Raw genomic sequence first — 21,588 nt, forward strand, 5'->3', positions numbered from 1 at the left:
TTCACAGGTTAGATACGTGTCTTCCTCACCTTTGATCTTCCCCAGCGACTGCTCAGATTATGCACATAATGAGCAAACGGGAAATGCTCGTGGAATTTTGTTGAATGGTCTGGGTTTTCTAATAAAGATAAGGAATAAACAGGATAATTTTAGCATTCAGAGCCCAAACTGTAACCGGGTTGAACGAGTGCCCTAATACAATTCATGAGCGTTGCCTGTGTAAAACCAGCAGAAGGAACACAGGGATGGGACAGCTACGCCTCCAGCAGCCAGCTTTCACACCGACCAGTTGATTGGTAGAAACACTCCTCAGTCATGAGCGTCATTTCAGGAAGGAGCAGAGGCGGGTGCAAACTGAGCAAACCCCGCCCACTCGCAACTCGCTGGCCCGCCAAAGCGCTGCGCAATGCATGCCGGGACACCACGGAGCTCAGCCTCCGTCACCAAGGCAACCGGCGGGTAGCCTTAGTCCCGGAGAGCGGCGGGCGGGTCCGAGGATCTTTTCCCCGCCATCAACGTCAGTACTCAGCCAGGATGCTCCACAGCGACCCGACCGACTTTAAAAAGAGAAAACACTTGAACCACCGCATCAGGGGGCAACAGCGCTTGGCGCTGAGCAGCAGCATCTACCTCCTAAGGGAGACTGGCCCCACCGGCTTCCTGCTGAGAGAGGAGGAGCCGGAGAACAGGGATTTTCGAGTAACTACCTCCCCCAACTGCCTCCCGCCTCGCCCAGCCCACCGGGCTCCCGCCCTTGCGTCCCCGCAGGTTTACCTGCATCCAGCCGCCCTCGCAGTGCTTACTGCTACTCTCTGCCACCCCCCGCCCCGCGAGAGTTCCAGACTGTAAATATGCGCGTACTGATGAGGGAACTAGTATTGGTTAGACAAGCGTCGTTATCGGAGCTTAGGGCTGGCTCCCAATTGGCATCCAGCTCTTGTGAAATGATGGCCCTTTGGGCTTGGAAAAGAAACGTTTCCTAGGAATGTACGGTTTGCTTCGCGAACGTTCAGGAATTCATTGTTAACAATCCTTAGCCCTGTGACTGAAACGAAACGAAGATTCTACAATCTGCATACTGTATATATACTTGCTAGATATTGTAAATCGGTTTTTCTCTAGTCATTGTGAAGCCGTAAGACTCCTAAGTATTTAAATGGTGGTGCCTTGGAAAGATCTTAATGAATAAAAATTCTTCTTAATTTTGCTGAAAGACCACAACAAATACTAGCATATCCTACTTTCGCGACCCAAAAAGCAGCCACCGCACTGCCTCTCAGTAGTCGTCTTGGAAATCTGTTGATTCAGTGTTGTGCATTTTAAGTATTGAGTACGGGTCACTAACCTGTGCTTATTTACCCATTCTTTTATCACTTCGTTGCTTACAACACGGCATTTAATACATGTTTTTAGCCAGGGTAGACTAAAATTATTCTCTTATAGTAAAATTAAGTAAACACCAAGTCAAGTGCACAAAAAATCCAAAATCTAAAAAAAAAAAGTCTAGCTTCACTGCAAGGTAAAATTTCCTCTTAGTAAAAAATAATTATAGATTTTTAAAGCTTTTAAAAGTAGATTTCTTTCCACTTAAGTACAGATCTTTTTAAAACAATCTTCACTGATAATGCAAGGGTTAACCAAGGCAAAGAATACGTTAAGTGCAAATCAGGCTGGCGCAGAGAAATAGGATGTCCCTCTGGATGGTATTCAGTGTTTCAGAGTTACCTAAACTAAATCACTTCTTGAAATCTCTTTTAATCTAATTATTAATTTAGTTTTACTCCAACTCTAAAAATTAACTGGAGTTTTTAAAAGTATGCATTTTTCTTTTAAAGGTTTTTCTAGGAAATCCCCATGTTTGTAACTGTTCCACATTTCAGAAAAAAGGGGAGCTTTGTAGGCATATATGCTGGTAAGTGACTTTGTAATGCGGATCTTCCACAAAGTAACACCTTAATATATTACATGTTTTAGCTTTTTCATGGTTTGACTACTGCAAGATTAAAGAAATTTGGTGCTGGGAAAATATAAAGGTAATGTGATCATAGCTTATCAATATACTTTAGGGCATTTTAGGTAAGATTTAAGTTGAAAAACATACTGTCATGTCTACAGGTTTTGAATGTTAATGTTTTTAATAAGAAAAAATCAGTTTTAGATTCGTACTATGTACAAATGTGAAATCTAACTTATAAGACAGGAAAAAACTCCCTGATTGACATCATTGATAAGTATGTGGTTTGTTATATACATATTTTTAATTTCTTGTTTTCCTTTTCAGTAAATATTTGACTATGAGTCTTTCAAGATAGAAGTAGGATTTCACTGAAGACGAGTTCTGTCAAATCTGAAATTTTTCCTGTAGTGTCAGAATCTCTCTGTAAGGAAATTCCAAAAATTAAAGAAAAAAACCTATTTGCATTTAGTGTAACTCAATTCATTTTGTTTACCTACTATACTTATACCAACAACTCATTAATTATACTCCTATAGAATATGTATGATTGATATTTGAGAGAAAAAAACAAATTAAGAAAATAGTGTGTATCTCATCTTTCCAGTGCTTCTGTTTACAGGTTAAAAATCTATAATTATTAAATAATAATCTGAAATATGTTATTTCTTGTGCTTTTATTTACCAAATTATTTGTTTTATCAGTTTCTACTGAGCACCTACTAACGTAAGTTACTTACTCAAGTTAACATAAAAATATAAAATATGGTCCTTTCAAAACTTGCAATTTGGTTTTCTTATTATACTTAATATAGGTTTTTCCCATTTTTATTTGATGCCGGCTACCTCAGCGCAAGGCATTCTGCTCTGTTATTCATGTGATGTAAATCACGTGTTCCTGTATATTAACTATGAACTAGATGGAAATACAGTTCAAGTATTTGATATACTAAAATATACTTAATATAGTTGTAAGAATTCAATATATTGGGTTGCCCAAGGAGTCCATTTAGTTTTTTCTGTAAAATAAAAGACACGTTTTTCATTTTCACCAGTAACTTTATTGATTTGGATATTTTGAGTAAGGCAACTGTCTCCCACATGGGGTAATGTTGATTGTTCTCAATCAATTTTAATTTGATTGTTGTCAACTTCAACTGGTCTTCCCGAAAGTGGAGCATCATCCAGCGAGAAACCTCCAGCACAAAACTACTCAGACCACTTTTGACACATTCCATCAGTCACGGCACCTCCCCCATACACTGCACAAATCTTTTTATTTTTTTGCATTTCAGTTTTGTATTTACCTTTCTTGAAATAATAAAGCATAATATGCCAAAAATGTTGCTTATTTTCTTCCATCTTCAATATTTAAATGGCTACACAAATTCACTAATTTTGATGTTTTTTTAAATGCGTGCTAATATGATAGCTGTCCCAATACAATCTAACAAAAATTGTTCAAGTGAAGTTAAAGACAACCAAGTGCTACTTTAGCCATCTTACAAAATCAAACTTTTTGGCCAACCCAATATATTTCCCTACTTTTAAAAAATAGCCATATTCTATTTTTTGCCATATTTTAATTGGTGATATTTGAAAATATTTCTCTCATACATAATAATGGTTCATATAGGAAAACAGTCATTTGCTACTCTATCCAGAAAAGTGTTCCATTTCTAGGAGTAGAAGACTTCTGGGAAAGTTCAAGTAAGAACTATGAACATCTGATTCCCTTGCTAGCCTCTCTCTGTGAAAGACTTTATGTCGTGAAGGAGTACATGGGCTCTCCCTGGCAGGAGCTCTTTACTGTAAATGTCTTTTGTTCCCACTTATCATACTTTTTTTTACATATGCTTATTTTAAAACATAAATTTAACTACTGCTATAATAGAAAATTGATGAGAGTTTTTAACTTACACGCATTCAGCAGTACAAATTCTATAATGTCATTCTTACTCTAAAATTAAAATGGAAAAAAAATTTTGAGGTTATATCAGAAATAAATGGTTTTTTTCGTTATTTTGTTATTTTTCTACCTGTGAATTTTAGGGTCTTGCTGAAAAAATTCAAGCTTCCAAAGAATCATGAATGTAAGTTATATGTGCTTTTATTTATTTTACTAATTTGAAGTTAGTAGATTTAATAATTTGTATTTCTACATATTCTAAATTTAGACAGTTATTTTTCTAAATAGTCTGACAACTATATATAACCCAGTTTGCTACAATTAAGACAGCTGGAACATTTTTCTTCCCATTTAATTTTTAAAAAAGTAAGTTCATATGGCATTTTCAAATTTAAAGGCACTTAATTAAAAAAAGCAGTGGAAAAAATTCTCTCAGGTGTTCTAAGCAAAAATTCACAGTTTTCTCTATTAAATTATTTTAACTATGAGAAAACTAATTTTTAGATACCAGAACTAGACTGTTGACATGACACATAATTTCATTCAAAAAATGTTTACTGTCTGAAGTTTTTATGCAAAAAAAAAACATTTTAAAGGAAAATAGTTTTTATGTTGGTACTTAAATTGGGTTTGAAATCAGGCATAGAGTTGTATAACTTAAAATTCTAGAGCCCTCAAAAATAAAAAAGAAATACGTTTTTAGTACAAGTTATTTAAATTTTTATACTTTGTATTTAAGATACTGTCATTATCAAAGTGTTCCCTACAGTCAATGAGTTATTTGACCTATACTATACTCATAGAAGAATTGTAACAGCATTTTAAATTTATTAATAAATGTTCATAATGTATATAAAGCATTGAAGTGATAATCAGTTTTCATTTCTTTTAATTCAGAGTGTCAGTTCTATTTAGACAAGTACATTTATCCCCAGGTATTATATAAGTACAATCACTGTAGCTATTTAAAAGTTATACTAGATAATAAATTAATAGTAATGTTCCACAGGGATTTTTCTTCTTTAATTTTTATTGAATTTATTGGGGTGACTTGGGTTAATCAAATTATATAGGTTTCAGTTGTACTATTCTATAACACATCTGTATATTGGATTGTGTGTTCACCACCTAAGTCTCCTTCCGTCACCCTTTATCCCTCCTGACCCTCTTCTACCTCTCTGGCAATCACCATACTGTTGTTGTCTGTGCCTATGAGTTTTTTCTTTGCTTAATCCCCTCACTTTTCACCCAAACACCCAACCCCCCTCTCTTCTCACAGCTGTCATTCTGTTCTCTGCATCTATGAGTCTGTTTATATTTTGTTTGTTACTTTGTTTTGTTTATGAGATTCTACATCTCAGTGAAATCATATGATACTTGTCTTTCTCTAACTGGCTAATTTCACTTAGCATAATACTCTCCATCTCCATTCTTGCTGTCACAAAAGGTAAGATTTCCTTCTTTTTTACAACTGAGTAGTAAGTATTCCATTGTAAATGTACCACAGCTTTTTTGTCCATTTATTTACTGATGGGCAAAGGGGCTGCTTCCAGACCCTGGTTGTTGTAAATAATGCTATAATGAACATAAGGCTATATATATTCTTTCTGATTGGTGTTTTAGAATTCTTAGGATATTATATTCCCACAAGTAGGATCGCTGGGGCAAAACTCAGTTCTGTTTTTAATTTTTTGAGGTAACTCCCTGCTGCTTTCCACAGTGACTGCACCAGCCTGCATTCCCACTAACAGTGTATAAGAGTTCCTTTTGCACTGTTGAGAAAAAAGTTCCTTTTCTGCACAACCTCACCAACACTTGTTTGTTGATTTACTGATGATAGCCATTCTGACAGGTGTGAGGTGATACCTCATTGTGGTTTTAATGTTCATTTCTCTGATGATTACTGACATTGAGCATCTTTTCATATGTCTATAGGCCATCCATGTGTCCTCTTTGGAGATGCATCTATTCAGGTCCTTTGTCCACTTTTAAATTAGATTTTATTTTATTTTTGCTGTTGAATTTTATAAATTCTTTATAAATTTTAAATATTAACCCCTTATCAGATGTATCATGAATATGTTCTCCCATTCAGTGGGCTGTCTTTCCATTTTGTTGATGATTTCCTTTGCTGTGCAAAACGTTTTTAGTTTGATGTAGTCCTATTTGTTTATTTTTTCTTCAAATCCCTTCCCTGAGGATATATATCAGGAAAAAATATTGCTACAAAAAATGCCCACGATTTTCCTGCCTATGTTTTCTTCTAGAATTCTTATGGCTTTGAGTCAACATTTAAGTCCTTAATCCATTCTGAGTTTATTCTTTTGTATGGCATAAGAAGGTGGTCTAGTTTTATTTTTCTGCATGTATCTTTCCAATTTTCCCAACACCCTTTATTGGATAAACTGTCTTTAGTTCATTGTATGTTTTTGCCTCCTCTGTCAAATATTAATTGACTATAAAGGTGTGGGTTTATTTCAGAGCTCTCTAATCTGTTCCATTGGCCTGTTTTTATGCCATTTTGATTACTATGGCCTTATTGTATAGTTTGATATCGGGTAGTGTGGTTCTTCCACCTTTGTTCTTCTTAAGATTGCTATGGCTAATCTGGGTCTCTTGTGGTTCCATATAAACTTTTGGAATACTTTTTCTACTTTTGTGAAATCTGCTACTGGTATCTTAATAGGAATTACATTGAATCTATAGATTGCTTTGGGTAGCATGGCATTTTAATGATATTAATTCTTCCTTTCATGAACACAGAACATGCATTTATTTATTTGTATCTTCTTCGATTTCTTTTGTGCTCTTCTCTTGCTCTACATATTCTCTTAGAAATCTTCTTTTTTTTTTTTATGTCTCCAGCTGTTGTCATTATAACCACTGAGATCAACATACCAGTATTTCTAGCTGCCTCCTGGCAGTTCAATTTTGGATGTCCCAATAGCATTTTAAATACTAGATTTCTCTCAAATATGCTCCGCTTTTATATTTTCTACCTCATATATTGGCTTTCTTTTTTCTTTAGTCTGCAAAGCTACAAACCTTGGGATTCTTAATTTTTCTTCTCCTGTTTTCTCTGTCATATATTTAGTATCTCCATCATAAACAAATCCTGTTTATGTCGACATCCTACCTATTGTACTTCTCAGTGCTGTTCTTATTTCTCCATCCTCAGTCTAACCATTGTTCAACTTTCATCAACCCTTAATACTTAATGCTTTGTGGCTTTTTTGTTTCCAGCACTTTCCCTTTGTTGCTTCCTCCTTCACACTATAGACAAAAAGCTTTTTGTGGCCCTGACTGGTGTGGCTCAGCAGATTGGGTGCAGTCCCACAAATCGAAAGGTTAACAGTTTCTCTTCCTCTCTTTCTCCCTCCCTTCCCATCTCTCCAAAAGTAAATAAATAAAATCTTTTTCTAAATAAATTCATTTCTGAAATGTCAGTTACTCTCTTCTTCATCCTCTCCCCCAGTCACTTCATACACAATGATTAAGTTGCATAATTTTATTCAATTTGTTTGATTCTATCATTCCATTTTATCCTTTGGAAGTTAATGTCATCTGTAAAGTATTAGCTTCTGTGTATTATGTTCCATATCATTTTCATAAGCTGCCTATGCTGGGGCCATGTAGGAGAAATACAATGTGAGTCATATATGTAATTGTCTATTAACCATGCTTATCATTTTTTTAAAACAAAAATTTTTTAAAGAGGGGAAATCAATTTTTAAATGTAGTTTATTTTAATGTAGTACATCAAAATACCATCATGATAACATGTAGTCAGTCTAAACATTATGAGATATTTAATGCTTTTTTATGCTATCTTGAAAATGTAATGTGTACTCTATGCTTATAGCATTTCAATTTAGACTATATTTTCATTAGAAATGCTTAAGATCTGCATTTAGACTTCACAAGATATTCAGTTAAAAATAGATTCACATAATACCTGAATTGTTACACATATAAATTTTCTAAGAACTATAGATGATCAGCTATCCATTTATGTTTCTCAAAACAAAATTAAAAATTCAGTTTGTCAGCCAAACTAGCCACATTTCAAGTGCTCCGTAGCCACATATGGCTAGTGGCTATTACATTGAACAGTGCAGCTCTATCCAACTATTCAACAAATATTTATTGTACTGCATAGTAGTCAGAAGCTCTGCTAGGTGGTTTTTATAAATGATATCATGTAAATTATGAATATTCAGATTTTTCATCTATAAAAGTAGCAATTTTGATACAAATCAATGAATTCATGTTGTATGACTTTTTGTATTTTTGAAAGCAGGAACTGTCTTATTCTTTTTATAAATATAAATATCAGTGCACAATAGGGAGTTTTTCAAATGTTTAAAATTAATTCCATATATCATATTTGAAAATTTATATTTCCTACTAATATAGATATTTTATATCTCCTATATTGAAAAGAAGTTTCAACTAGGCAACAAGGAAAAAATTCTTTGTGCAAAAGTATTCATAGAAAGTAGAAGTCTTAATGACCTTGAAATTTATCATTTCATTGAAAGCTAGAACAAACATACATGAAAATTAAAGTAATTTAAAGAAAGCCATAAACAGTTATTCATTAGAATATGTAAATGTCCACATAAGTGTGGAGAATATGGTTACTAATAATGAAGGAGGAATGTTTTGAAAATCACTCATAGATTCTTTTCTAAAACAAATCTGGAAAATTATTTGCACCCTAGTATTGCATATCAGAAACTTGAGACTAAGCTTTATTTTTGAAGACCTATAAAAATGAATACATAGGAATTTTATACCAGTTTGAACACTGAGTATTCTTTCCCATCACCCAACAAATTATTTCCCAGAAAAACCTGTGTATTATCTAATCATTTCTTCTAAATGTCTAGCAAAAACCATCTGTTTCTTTTTAAATTAAATATTTGTAGATAAAATAAAAACTGTATTAAGGGAAGGTTTTTACAATTCCCACCACAAATATATGATTATTTTTTATTTTTTATTTTCCTTTTTGACTTTGTATTTCTGTATACCTAATAGTCTATGGGAATTCTGTTTCCTGGTTTTTGTTTGTACTTGTTATTTTCTTTGTAAATGAAGCTTTTTATTCTTTCAGTTATTTCTTTAGCCTAAAATCTCACTAATTGGATCTCAGAGCAAAAGTATTCATTTTTATTGAGATATAATGACATACAGTATTAGTTTCTGGTATGTAATATAATGATTCAATGTTGTATATATGTAGCAAAATTACTACTACAATGCATCTAGTTACTATCCATCACCACACATAGTTATAAATCTTTTTCTTGTGATAAAGAATTTTAAGATATACTTTTTTAGCAACTCTCAAATACACAATACAATATTATTAGCTATAGTCACCATGTATAGTCACCATACAAATAAGAGTATGTATTTTATAACTGGACATTTGTACCTTTTGACCACCTTCATCAACTTCTCCCAACTCCCAGCCTCTGCTTTTGGCAACCACCAATTTGTTTTTTGTCTCTCTAAGTTCAGGTTTTTAGATTTTTGCTTTTTTGAAGTATTAATACTTTTAAGTACGCTACACATGTATTGCCAAGTTGGTCTTTACAGTTCTTTTGCTGATTTACAATTTTGGCAGTATATCAATTTTCTGCTAGTGTTATTTGTTTTCTGGACATATGTAACCATGTTAGTTACACATATAATGAAAGAAATAAACAACATATTTAAGTCTCCAAAAAAATTAAAGATACATAGAAATATTTTGAAATGGTAATGATATTTCTGTAATACAGGAAAAACAATTTAGTCACACAAAGTGGGAATAAAATACCAGACACAAGTACCAGATACATAGTAATCCATTCATACTTAGTAAATTAAATAAGAAAATGGTTTCCATTTTCCTATGCATCTAGCAGAAGATTAAGGTGCTTTGAAATAACTTCTAAAATACAAAAAGAAATAGCATAAGCAAATAAAATATAACATTCTATATATTTATTATTCTTATTCATTAGGTTGTATTTTGTATCTTCACCTCATTCTTATTTTAACTCACTATTTCTTGATATTAATGAAATTGAATGTCTTCTATTGTCTTCTTTTATTATTTGTACTTCATGTATGAGTTGTGTGAACTTTGGCTGTTTATTTATTGGGAGAACTACAAACTCTTATGAGATACAGCAATTACCCCTCTTTGCCAATATTTTCCTAATGTCATAATTCTTTTTTATATGATTTTCTTAAATGTTGTTATGCATATGAATTTTTTGAGTTTCTGAATCTGATCATTTTACCTTTTGGGTGTATTGCTTCAATACTTTGAAAGTTTTCATCTTCCCATAGTATTGATAGTCTTTTGGAGGTTCTTTTCTACTAGTTTCCTTTTTATTTTTATTCTTTATTATGGTATCCACATGTAGTTGTGTTAGTATAAGTCGGAGGTTGGTATTTGGTTTGAATTAGTTAAATTTTTTCCATATGGCTTCCCAGTTACCTCAATATCAGTTACTGAGTAGTGTTTCTTTTCATCCCTGTTTCATAGTGGCTGTTATTCAGTGCGTTCTGTTACTTTCTGTTTTGTAATAAGTTGTGATATCTCGTAAGACTAGCTGCCTTGCTCTTCTCTTTAAAAGGATATTCTTTCATAGTCCCATACATTATTTTTTCCAAATTAATTTGAAAAGAGTTTGTTTTTCCCTTTTATTCCCCAATTCATGTTGTACCACGTAGAACAGTTTGTGGCCAACTTCTCCCATGAACTTCTATGTTTCAGTGTTTCTTCTGACTTACAGAATCTTTGTTCTCAAAAGCACAATCTTTCATTCCTCATTTTCCTCCACATTTTTTAAGGAACAGATGTTGCCGTGTCTGTGACAGGTAGCCCTCATCCTCCAAAGTGATTGTTATTTAAAGTTACATACCCCCTAGGTCCCACCTGCTACCCCTCCTCAGACAGGGAACAGAGATTTCTGTATTGAAATGTAACTGTTGTTTTCAGTATTCTCAGTGTTTGAGAGTTACCAGGAAATGAAGCTTTTTCATTATCTTGCAAATAATTTAAATCTATATGTATTAAAGGATGTATAAAGTGAATATCATAACTCAAGGGGACCCATAACAGCTGGCATTTAAATTATGGCGTGTTTAGGAGAGGGAAAGGGAAAGACGCATAAGGATAGGCGAGAAAAGAAAGGAATCTGGGACGCCCTGATCAAAACTATATGCACTTGGAATACAATTTCTTATAAACACAGCAGGATGGAGAAAATTCAGAATTCAAAGAAAGTGCATCCCAAGGGTACAGGCAATATAGTTTCTAATGGATTGTCCTGAGGAGTATTTGGTAAAACTATGAAGGATGTGGTGGTCAACACACTCTTTTAGGGGCATAAAAATGAGACGAGAACAGGCATAATTATTTGAGTCTTGCTCTCCTATTATTTATTAATCTAACAAATACTAATTACATTAATATTACTCAAGTACTCCTACTTCCCTTTATGTATCCATGCCCTATTTCTTTTGATATTTCTGAATGTTGATAAAATACTTGTTCATGGAAAAGTGAACAGATCAAAATGTAAAACACAATTATAACACCAATCCAAGGATGAACACTGTCATACTATCGTAAAATTAATAATCCAAAATCCTTATAATGCACTAGTTGTACTGACCATTTTTAGTGACAAAAAGGAGGTAACTTCCATCCTTTTTATAAAAGACTCTTTTCTGACCATTTAGCTCTGAAAGGACTACAAAAAAAGTGGTAAATTTGAGTGTAATAGTTCAACCAAAACTGTCTGTCTGATATTTAAAAGAAAATGTTAACTTTCAGCATAAATTGTTACATTTTTGTATCTAATTTTGCTACTGAATTTTAATACTTTGGGATTTCTCACTAGATGCACTGAAGTTAGGTCTCATGGAAGGAGAAATCAATGACTTGCTTCAGGGAATTCATCAAGTTAAAGTTCCCCAAGAAATAGAAAATGATGAAAACTCACATATCGAAGAAGACGGATACGTTAAACAGAAGGAAATTGACTCAGATGATATCTGCTCTATTTGTCAAGAAATACTTTTAGAGAAAAGGCTTCCTGTCACTTTTTGCAGGTGACTTTTTAAAAATAAAACTTACGAAAAAATTCTAATCTACTTTTTGTAATTTATTCTGTTATGAGACATATTGATAAAGAAACGGCATATATTTAAACAACTATGTTTAATTGGTCTTCTTTTGCTTACTAACATATAGTTTTTGAGAATTCCTGCTCTTACTTTAAAATTTCTGGGCTACATTTTAAAGGGCAAAAATTAAAACATAATTCTACTTTATTCCTCTTCTCACTTGAAGTTTATTAAAATGGAATAATTTTTACATTTTTGTTTTAACACATGAACACATGCCATGGTATAGAGTAGTTACAAAGAGTTTTTGAAAGTGAAGATTGTTTAAATGATAAAAATTGTTCTCAGTTTTTCTGAACTCTATTTTTAAACTCAAATCATTCAAAACTTCACACAGATGTTTATTGAGAGTTTCCTAGTCAACTATTCAATGTACTTGGACTTGCAAAATTTGGGCAACTGATTGCTATTGAACTTTTCCATTTTTTTTATTCCTAATCATTTGTCAAAATTTTCATCCATATCATAGTGTTTCGTATGACTGTTTTTATTGTATATTTAAAATGTATTAACTATTTCCCCAAATATTATTTCTCTCAGTAGATATTTATTGGATAATACCACATATTGTGTGATTTCTAGAAAAAAATAAAATGATGTCCCTGCCTTCAGTGATGCTTTTTATTTAGAAAGCAATGAGTATCGTTATAATGTTCTTTTTTGTTGAGATTATTGCATTCTCACTTTACAAATGAAAAATACTTTAATGCTGAAAATTTTTTACCACAGTCTTATTGGAATAGGGGGTTTTGTTTGGAATTCATACTAAATTAAATTAATGATGATAGATTAGGTAGACAAGAGAAGATAGGCTATGTGTTTACATATGTAATCAAGCTACATCTAGAAAATCAATCTATTTTTATGGGAGGTAAAGATAGCAGATAAAACTTTATATAATATATATAACTTTGCATTTACCTGTGGTAATATTATTTAATTTTAACAGGCTTGGCTGTGGCAATAATATGCATATAAAATGCATGAAGATCTTAGCTAATTATCAGGACACAATATCAAACACTTCTATGTTGAAATGTCCTCTGTGTAGGAAGGAGTTTGCACCATTAAAACTTATTTTGGAGGAATTCAGAAACTCTAGAAAACTTGTGGCTGCATCTGAGAAAGAGCAACTGGACAGACAACTTGGAATTCCCTGTAATAACTGTAAACAATTTCCAATTGAGGGGAAGTGTTATAAGTAAGTGTCATCAGGACAATTATGAGCAAGGTTTTTTTTTAACTTTAGGAAACTTTGAACATCCGAGTACCAATCATCTAGCCTGCCTTCCTTTCCTCCTTTATATAGTGTGTTTCCCTTTATTGCTGGGTATTTATTTAGGATTTCCAGTCTAGTGATTCATGTCATCCTAGGACCTCAGATCGTCAATTGTTTTATTTTCTTCACTTACACAAGGATATTGGCCTCACACTCCTGTCCAGACTGAGAGCCTGAAGTAGTATCCTGGTTTGGAAGTTCCAGACACGGGCTTTGTGAATTTGTCCTAGATGAATTTCCAAGCTCAGAGCTTTGCTAGGTAGACTGCTCACCCTCTGTAACTTCCTTCGAACTACCAATTAGATCTACATTGCCAAAATCATTGCCAAGGTTTGAAGCCAGAGAGATATTGACTAGATTGACTGACTATTTAATCAGGTTCCCCTGTTCCAAGTAGCAGCAGGTGCATTATTTTGTTTTCCTTTTTGTCTTCTACCTCAACAAGATACTTACTAGAGGAAGCAGTTTCCATTACTTTCACAAATGACCCCCAAACTCCCCCACAGTTGCCACATAAAACATCAGTTAACTGCTCTGCTTGGGAAATTGTGCTTTCTTAATTAAAATTTTAAGTTAACTGTGTGATAAGAAGAAAATACTTCATTTCAAGCTTAAATATTCTGCTAAAAGACATCAGTTTATTTTTTAGTCTTCCTGGAATTGCATAATGAGTCCAGTAAATATATTTTTAAACCTGCTCATAAAACCATGAAACTGTTTTTATCCCCTTAACCTTTCTCCTTTCAACTCTTCTAGTCCTTTTTCTCTCCATGTGTCCCATAGAAGAAAATGAACTAGGGCACCGTTAGCAAAAGTCTTGATTGAAAAGCAGCTGGCCTGAGAAGTCTACAGAGCGCTTCACTTGAGGAGGAAGGGCAGACTGTTTATACGGGTTTAGCAGGAGGTGTTCAGCTAGTTTTAGGAAGGTTGGTTAAAAGGGTTTTAGAAAAGGGGAAGACTCTCATCTGGCATTAGAAGTCATTGTTTGAGTGATTTAATTGTTTCAAGAAGGGTGGATCAGAACAATAAGGAGCTAAGGTTATAGGCGAGAAACTAAATGCTCAGAGGAAGAGCTGTGGGGGATAAGAGCATAGGAAAGCCAGAGTGTAACCCTCTCCATCTTCCTAGTAATGTGTTCCTCAAGTGGTTAATGTGTGGTTTTGGTAGATGGTTTCTAATCTTGCTTTTGAGTATTTTGTTCGTGACCATGTGTATATTCCTCCATCCCTCTGAGCTGACTGCTCTTTCTGGTCTCATCATAGATGATTCTTCTTACAACCCCTCAATACAGGCTTTCCCCAGTGTTCACTCCCTGGCTGATGCTGCCTACACTCTCCTCCCAGAGTAACTTCTCTTGGGTTTAACTCACAGTCATTCACCCCTATCTCAAACCTCTGTTACAAATTAAAGAATAAATTTATAACATTTTTGACTTCACTAACTTCCACTTCCTCAAACACTAATACATCAGTCATTGGCCTAAAAAAACCTATTGCCAATAGTTTTGGGAATGGATTGAGTAGGAGACAAGATAAACTGGAAAGCTTTTCATATCCTTAGAGTTTTACATTATAGCTACTTATCTTTTCAGAAACTAATACCAAAATATCATAGATATGTGAAAATATAGAAATGCTTAACTTTTGCTAGTCCAGCATAATTGTGTTGTTAAATTAATTGTACCATTGCTCTGACTGCTTAATGTTCATTGTTAAGAATCTTCCCTGTATGTATAAACAGTAATAATGAATAAATTAGCACTTGCTACTTCTAAGATGATTGAAGGACATAGTTTCCCACATTTCTCATGGAAATCGTTTTCTAAACTTAAGTAACTTGAATAAGAAAATAAGCTTATTTGCTCAGAATATTACTTTATTGGTGAATATTGCTACAAGTAAGTTAGAATTCTCTGCTGTGGAAAAATTTTTGTAAGTGATACAGATCTGCAAGTGAACTTCATGGAAAGTGAAGTTTGTTTAAAATACGTCAATTTTTATTGAAAACTTTTTATGTATATGTATACCTCCATCCATTTTGTGAGGAGAGAGGACATAATACAATTCCTGTTTTCAAGAAGTGTCCTGCTAATTATAACTCTAGCATTCACAAAACAATCAGAAAACACTGCATAATTAAATGATAGGACACCTGAGAGGCTGATAATTCCATGGGAGTTTAGAGAAACAGATAAATGAAAACTGAGATACCCCAGAAAGACATTATGGAAGAGATATGTGGTAGGCAAAATAGTGCCCTCCAAAATATGTCTCCATCCTAATGCCCAGAACCTGTATGTTTGCTTACATATTGTAGGGCAGTTAAGATTTCAAATGGAATTATGGCTGCTAATTATCTGACCTTGAAATTGATTATCCCGGATTACCTGGCCCTAGTATAATCCCAAGGAGTCTTAGAAGTGGAAGAAGGAAATCAAGAAGAGAGTCCGAGGGAAATGTAACTGTGAAAGAAAGGCACAAAGAGATGCTGTGCTGCTTGAAGATGAAGGAAGATAAGCTAAGAGGGTGGGCAGCCTCTAGAAGATGCAAAGGACAAGAGATCTGTCTAGAGCATTGGAAAAATGCAACCTTGCAAACCCCTTGATTTTGAGCGGCCCATTGAGACCCATGTCAGACTTCTATTTCACAAAACAAGCAAATAATAGATCGGTACTGTTTGAGCTGCTAAATGTGTTGTAACTTGTTCCAGTAGCAATAGGGAAACTAACACAGTGTGAGGCATTCAGGATGGGTTTTGTTGCATCTGCAGAGTCCCCAGGAAATTTTGGCCAGAATTTTTCATCAAAAACCATTAAAATAATTGGATTCTTTCTTATATGTTTTGCATTTTTAGGTGTACCAAATGTACAGAATATCATTTATGCCAGAAATGTTTTGACAGCTGCTGCCATCTTTCTCATTCATTTACATTTCGTGAGGTACAGTATGCGTTTTGAATTTCATATCGTATTTGTCCTATTGTAAAGTAACTCTGAGAATAATAAGAACAGATAACACTCTGGAATAGAGTTGAGTGAATTTTAATAAAAACTAAAGACCATAATTTTGGGGAAGCTCTTTTTCATAAGGATGTACAAGGCAGCCAGTTCTTATATTTGTAATTTATAAAATTCAACACAATAACAAATATAATAATAGTATACATAAATCATAAGCCAGTAAGCTTGAAGATTCCTTTTTCAAAAGACACCAACATTACCAATTGACTTACCACATCATGTTTTTGATATGCAGTCTACTAATCTTAATTCACAAAATAAAATGTTTTATGATTTGCAAAGTAACATTTCCTTTTTACCCACCACAGAAGAGAAACCAAAGATGGAAATCAGTAGAAAAAAGATCAAATCAAATTGTAAATATAGATATTAAAAATGATGTGGAAGAAAAGATGCCACACTTTCAAGAAAAGCAAGGGTGAGATTCTAAGTGAAATTTATGTTTCTTGTAGGACTTGGGATTTTATGTAATTTCGATCATTTCCGTATTCAATAACTATGAATTTAGCACTTATTATATACCAGGTGACATTACTGTGTGTGGGTGAAGAGCAAGGCTCTGGAGTCAGGCTGCCTAAATTCAAACCTAGTACAACCACAAGCCGGCTGTGTGACTCTTGGGCTAGTCATGTCACTTCTCTCTGCCATATTTTCTTCATCTGTGTAAGGGGAATAATTCTGAAACCGGCCTCCCAGGGACTTTGAGAGTATGAGATAAATTAATACACACAGTAAATATTCAAATAATGTTTCTATAATTATTATTAATTATATCAGAAATTGTACTGGGTATTAGGGAAATAGCAATTTCCTCAATAATTAATGATCATCTTAATGTAAAATTAAAACTGACAAGTGATAAAAAGAAAAAATAGATGGGGATTTGAGATTTGCTTTGAAATAACTGGCTTCTTGAGGAAGGAAGTCTCTTCTGCCTTGTTCCCTCTCTCCTCCATCCCCTTGGAGGAAGAGTACTAAGCAGATTGATTGTGTTTCATAACACAAATTGGACTGTTTGCTAGTGGACAGGCTTCAGACCCCATCTACCAACTTATCTTAGTGAACTGGAATATTTAACGTGGCTTACTGTGTACCTTCCTATCAGATGACAGAGTAGATTGGGTTGTGTTTTTCTAAAAAATTAAAATTTAAAAAACTTACATGTTGGAGCCCTGGCTGGTGTAGCTCAGTGGATTGAGCACGGGCCTGCGAACCAGAGGATCGCGGTTCAATTCCCAGTCAGGGCACATGCCTGGGTTGCAGGCCAGTTCCCAGCAGGGGACACACGATACATTGTGTGTCCTCGGCAGAGGCAACCATACATTGATATTTCTCTCCCTATCTCCTTCCCTTCCCCTCTAAAGATAAATAAATAAAATATTTTTTTTAAAAACTTACATGTTGGCTCAGACTGTAGCAATTTGAGTATGTGGTTCTTATCAAAATTCTGTTGTTGTTTCATTTACATTAAAAAGCACAAATCAAAAAATTTCAGGTTAGTATTTTTATTTGAAATGACTACATCTTGTTCTTTAAGAAGGCCATATTAAAGTTGGGTCCATCATGTTCAGGATCAATAACAACAGATTTTTTAAAACTTCATATGTGTGAGATTTATTATCTTTGGAAGAAAACGTTGGGTTTATATGCATTGTTTATATGGAGGTTATTACCTGTGCTATTGATTACATCTTGATCTATAATCACATATGAACATTCATGTCTCTACTTGTTCTCATTCAGCCAGGTTTACACACCAAAACATGCGGTAAAGTCACTGCCGCTCTTAGTGATCACAAGGAAGAGTATGCTGCTTGCTCCAGGCTACCAGTGTCGACTTTGTTTGAAGGCATTTTGTCCTGGTCAATATATAAGATTGCTCCCGTGTACTCACAAGGTAGAAGTCACATTTTACGTTGACTTTCCCTGTAGGGCCAGTTTTCCCAAATAAAGTGACAAAGCCTTTCACTTGTTAGTTGTGTTACTTGCAGATGCTCAAACTGAACAGTGTGTGTGTAGAGGACCTGCAGCAGAGGCTACTGAAAAGGCAGCTTCGCCCCCTAAGAGTGGATCCCTACTGATGAGGGCTCTTTTCTGTACACACTATCTGGGAAAGATAAATGGCCCTTTAAGTGAGAGTCCTTTGTCTACTTTAGTTACCTGTAAAAAAGGGAAGGCTTATAGAACACAAAATGTTTCATGTATTTTTGTGATTCTTTGGATGAAGCATGCTTAATTTAACATCATTTATTATTTTAAATGAACCCACTGGAATCAAAGTCTGTGTTGCTCAATCACTGCAGTTGGTAACCAGGTTTTCTCTGAAGTAAACATTTCTTTTTTAATTTTACTTTTCAATTACAGTTTACATTCAATATTACTTTTGTATTAGTTTCACGTGTGCAGCATAGTGGTTAAATAGTGGTTAAACAATCATATACTTTACAACGTGACTCCTCTCTTGATTTCCCAGTACCCCCCTGGCACCATCCATAGTTAACAAAATGTTTTTGACTATGTTCCCTATGCTGTATTTTACATCCCCATAACTATTTTGTAACAACCGATACAGAAAGAAACACACTCATAGATGCAGAGAACAGACTGATGGTTACCAGAAGGGAGGGGCACAGCTGGGGGTTGGGTGACAAAGGGGAAGGAAGTAAGAAGTACAAATTGGTGACATGAAGTTGTTTCAATAAATAATAACTATAGAGTCACGCTTAGCTGCAATGTCTGATAATCTTTCTTCCCAAGAATATGATTGATTTCATATCTTGCCATCATCAGATAATTTTCAACTAAAGTTGGCTATGACTTTTTTATTATTTCATAATTTTTATTTATTAGAGACAGTAAAATTAATGGCTTGAATAAGAAGTTTTAAGTGAAATTATAAAAATCATATTCATAGAAGGCTTTCCATTTTAATGTTGAAAATGGACATCCTAATATGGGTATATTATACTTTATGAAAGTAAAATACTTATAATACTGTAACCACATTCATAATGGTTTTATCATTTTATTTTCAAGAAACTTGTAACCCATAACCAATAACATATTTAAGAGAACCTCTTCAAAATATTTTTATAAAACTAGATAAATTATAGTTACCTTCCATTGTTGCTAGTTTGATAGTAACACAATAATGTAATAGGAAAATTTACATATATAACATATATTATAAACAAGATAGTGATACCCCTGATTAACTTACAACCTTTTCTTTTAAGTTTCATAGGAAATGTATTGATGGTTGGTTATTCTACACGTGCAATTCATGCCCTCTTGATGGACAAGTTATATATAATCCTTTAATCTGGAAAAATTCAGCAGTGAATGGATGCGTATCTCACTCTGTTTCAAACACAGACATCAGTCATCTGTCAAAACAGGAAGAATCAAGACTTTTTGTTCCTGGTACTGGATTAGTCTTAAAGCAAAACAGACGTGGAATTTTACCTAGCATCCATCAACATAATTCTGCAATATCGAATACACCTCAAAGTTCCACAGATACCTCTCAGAATATGACAATAGATGATCCACACTCTCTCAAATTAGATGATTCAAATTTAAGGAAATTAATCTATGAATATAAAATTAGCCAACATTTCCCCAGGTATCTTCAAGATTTGCCCACTAGAAATGTTGGGAGAATATTATCTCAAACATTTTTTCCTTCTATTGCTCCCAAGCATGTGTCCCAGTGGAAGAGAAAGCACATGTATCAAGGGAAAATACCACACTGGTCAAAGCCCAAAGATGGCCAAAGGCGGTAAACCTATCGACCACAATTTAAAGAAGATTCTTGGTACTAAAATGAAAGAGTAAACTAGGAGACCAAATGATTGGAGAAGATTTAAGCCTTATTGTCAATTGGGATACAGCTAAGTCTGACTAAAAAGCATGATAAATTGTATGGGGGAAAAGCAAAAATGTCATCTATCAAGAAGGTCTTTATTTCATCCTTTAAATAAAAAAAGCCCTGGGCTATATTTAACATTGGAAGGAGTTTAGTTATGAAAATATACTTTAGGCTAACATCAGAATTTTTTAATATTTGGATATTGAACATAAAATATTTTATTTGTAGAACATAAAACATTATGTACTTTTGACAAATGTATATAAAATTCTCTGTTGTCATTTTACTTACCTGTCTACACTTAAAGGGAATTAGTGTACACCTTATAAGACTTAAGGCATTAGGCGTCTTGATGAGTATGTTCAGTATATTATTAATTATGAATAATTTTTAGAACTTTCATAGTGATTAAAATAATGATTTTATTATTTATAAAGTCACTATAGTGACTTTATAGTGATTAAAATAATGATTATTGCTTAATTTAAGGAAATATATTTTCCTTGCATTGAATCATTGTTTTTCAAACATTCCACCTGATAACATATAATGGGATTCTTTCCATGTACTTGTGTAATTTTTGCATTTTCTTACAGTAATAATCATATAGGTATAATATGGGAAGGAGGAATCAGGGGAGGGAGGTGGGGATGTCTGGGGTAGGGGGAGAGAGATGAGGGAAAAGGCAGACAGCATACTTGAACAACAATAAAATCTAAAAAATGGGGGAAATTAAAAATAAAAATAAATTTTAAAAAATTAAAAAAAAAATAATCACCACACACCTATAAGTAAATCCAGATGATAGTTTTCTTTATTTTTTAAAGTATTTTTCATATACATGAAATAAAAATAAAATATACCTATAATAGCATAAGTTATGCACATTTATAATGGTTTTAAGTACTAGCAAATTTCCTAATACAATCAGTATTAAAGGACCTATGTTTTAAAAACAGCTCTATTTCCAAAATAATTAACCATTGTTTTATAATGTTCACTTTATACAGTTAACATATCCTTATGGCAAAAATATAAATGTGTATTTCTGCATTATCCATGGAATGAGAACTCTTTATGAGCCTCTTTTTTCACTGAAATAGAAAGGATGCACTCACCACACCAACGAATCTGAGGGCACGTTGGTATCCTCTAATGAAAACATCACATCGGACATGGCCACTGCAATTGGGGTTACCACTTCACTGAGTTTGTGGTTGTGACAGTCTGCTGTCCTCTTTCCAAGATCCTTCTGGTTTTCAAAGGGCCACAGTGGTGAATTAAATGAATACCTGATATGGACTAACAACTGTGCAACCCATAGATTCTCAAGGGTGACACTAATTTCTACCATTCTCCT

At 33.7% G+C, this 21,588-nt stretch overlaps 1 protein-coding gene across 1 annotated transcript; it reads left to right on the plus strand.

Moving 5' to 3' along the window:
• The first annotated feature begins 315 nt into the window (after positions 1-315).
• ZSWIM2 (zinc finger SWIM-type containing 2) lies at positions 316-20,286 on the plus strand. Its single transcript, XM_037044737.1, has 9 exons — positions 316-699; positions 1,836-1,912; positions 4,007-4,047; positions 11,774-11,984; positions 13,009-13,260; positions 16,192-16,276; positions 16,666-16,775; positions 18,101-18,254; positions 19,594-20,286. Exons 1-9 carry the CDS (start codon positions 316-318, stop codon positions 20,140-20,142), a joined length of 1,863 nt encoding a protein of 620 aa, XP_036900632.1. The 3' UTR covers positions 20,143-20,286.
• Positions 20,287-21,588: the final 1,302 nt, after the last annotated feature.

Source organism: Sturnira hondurensis, unplaced genomic scaffold, assembly GCF_014824575.4.
Source record: "Sturnira hondurensis isolate 20B ecotype Veracruz unplaced genomic scaffold, ASM1482457v3 Scaffold0004136, whole genome shotgun sequence".
NCBI lineage: Eukaryota > Metazoa > Chordata > Mammalia > Chiroptera > Phyllostomidae > Sturnira > Sturnira hondurensis.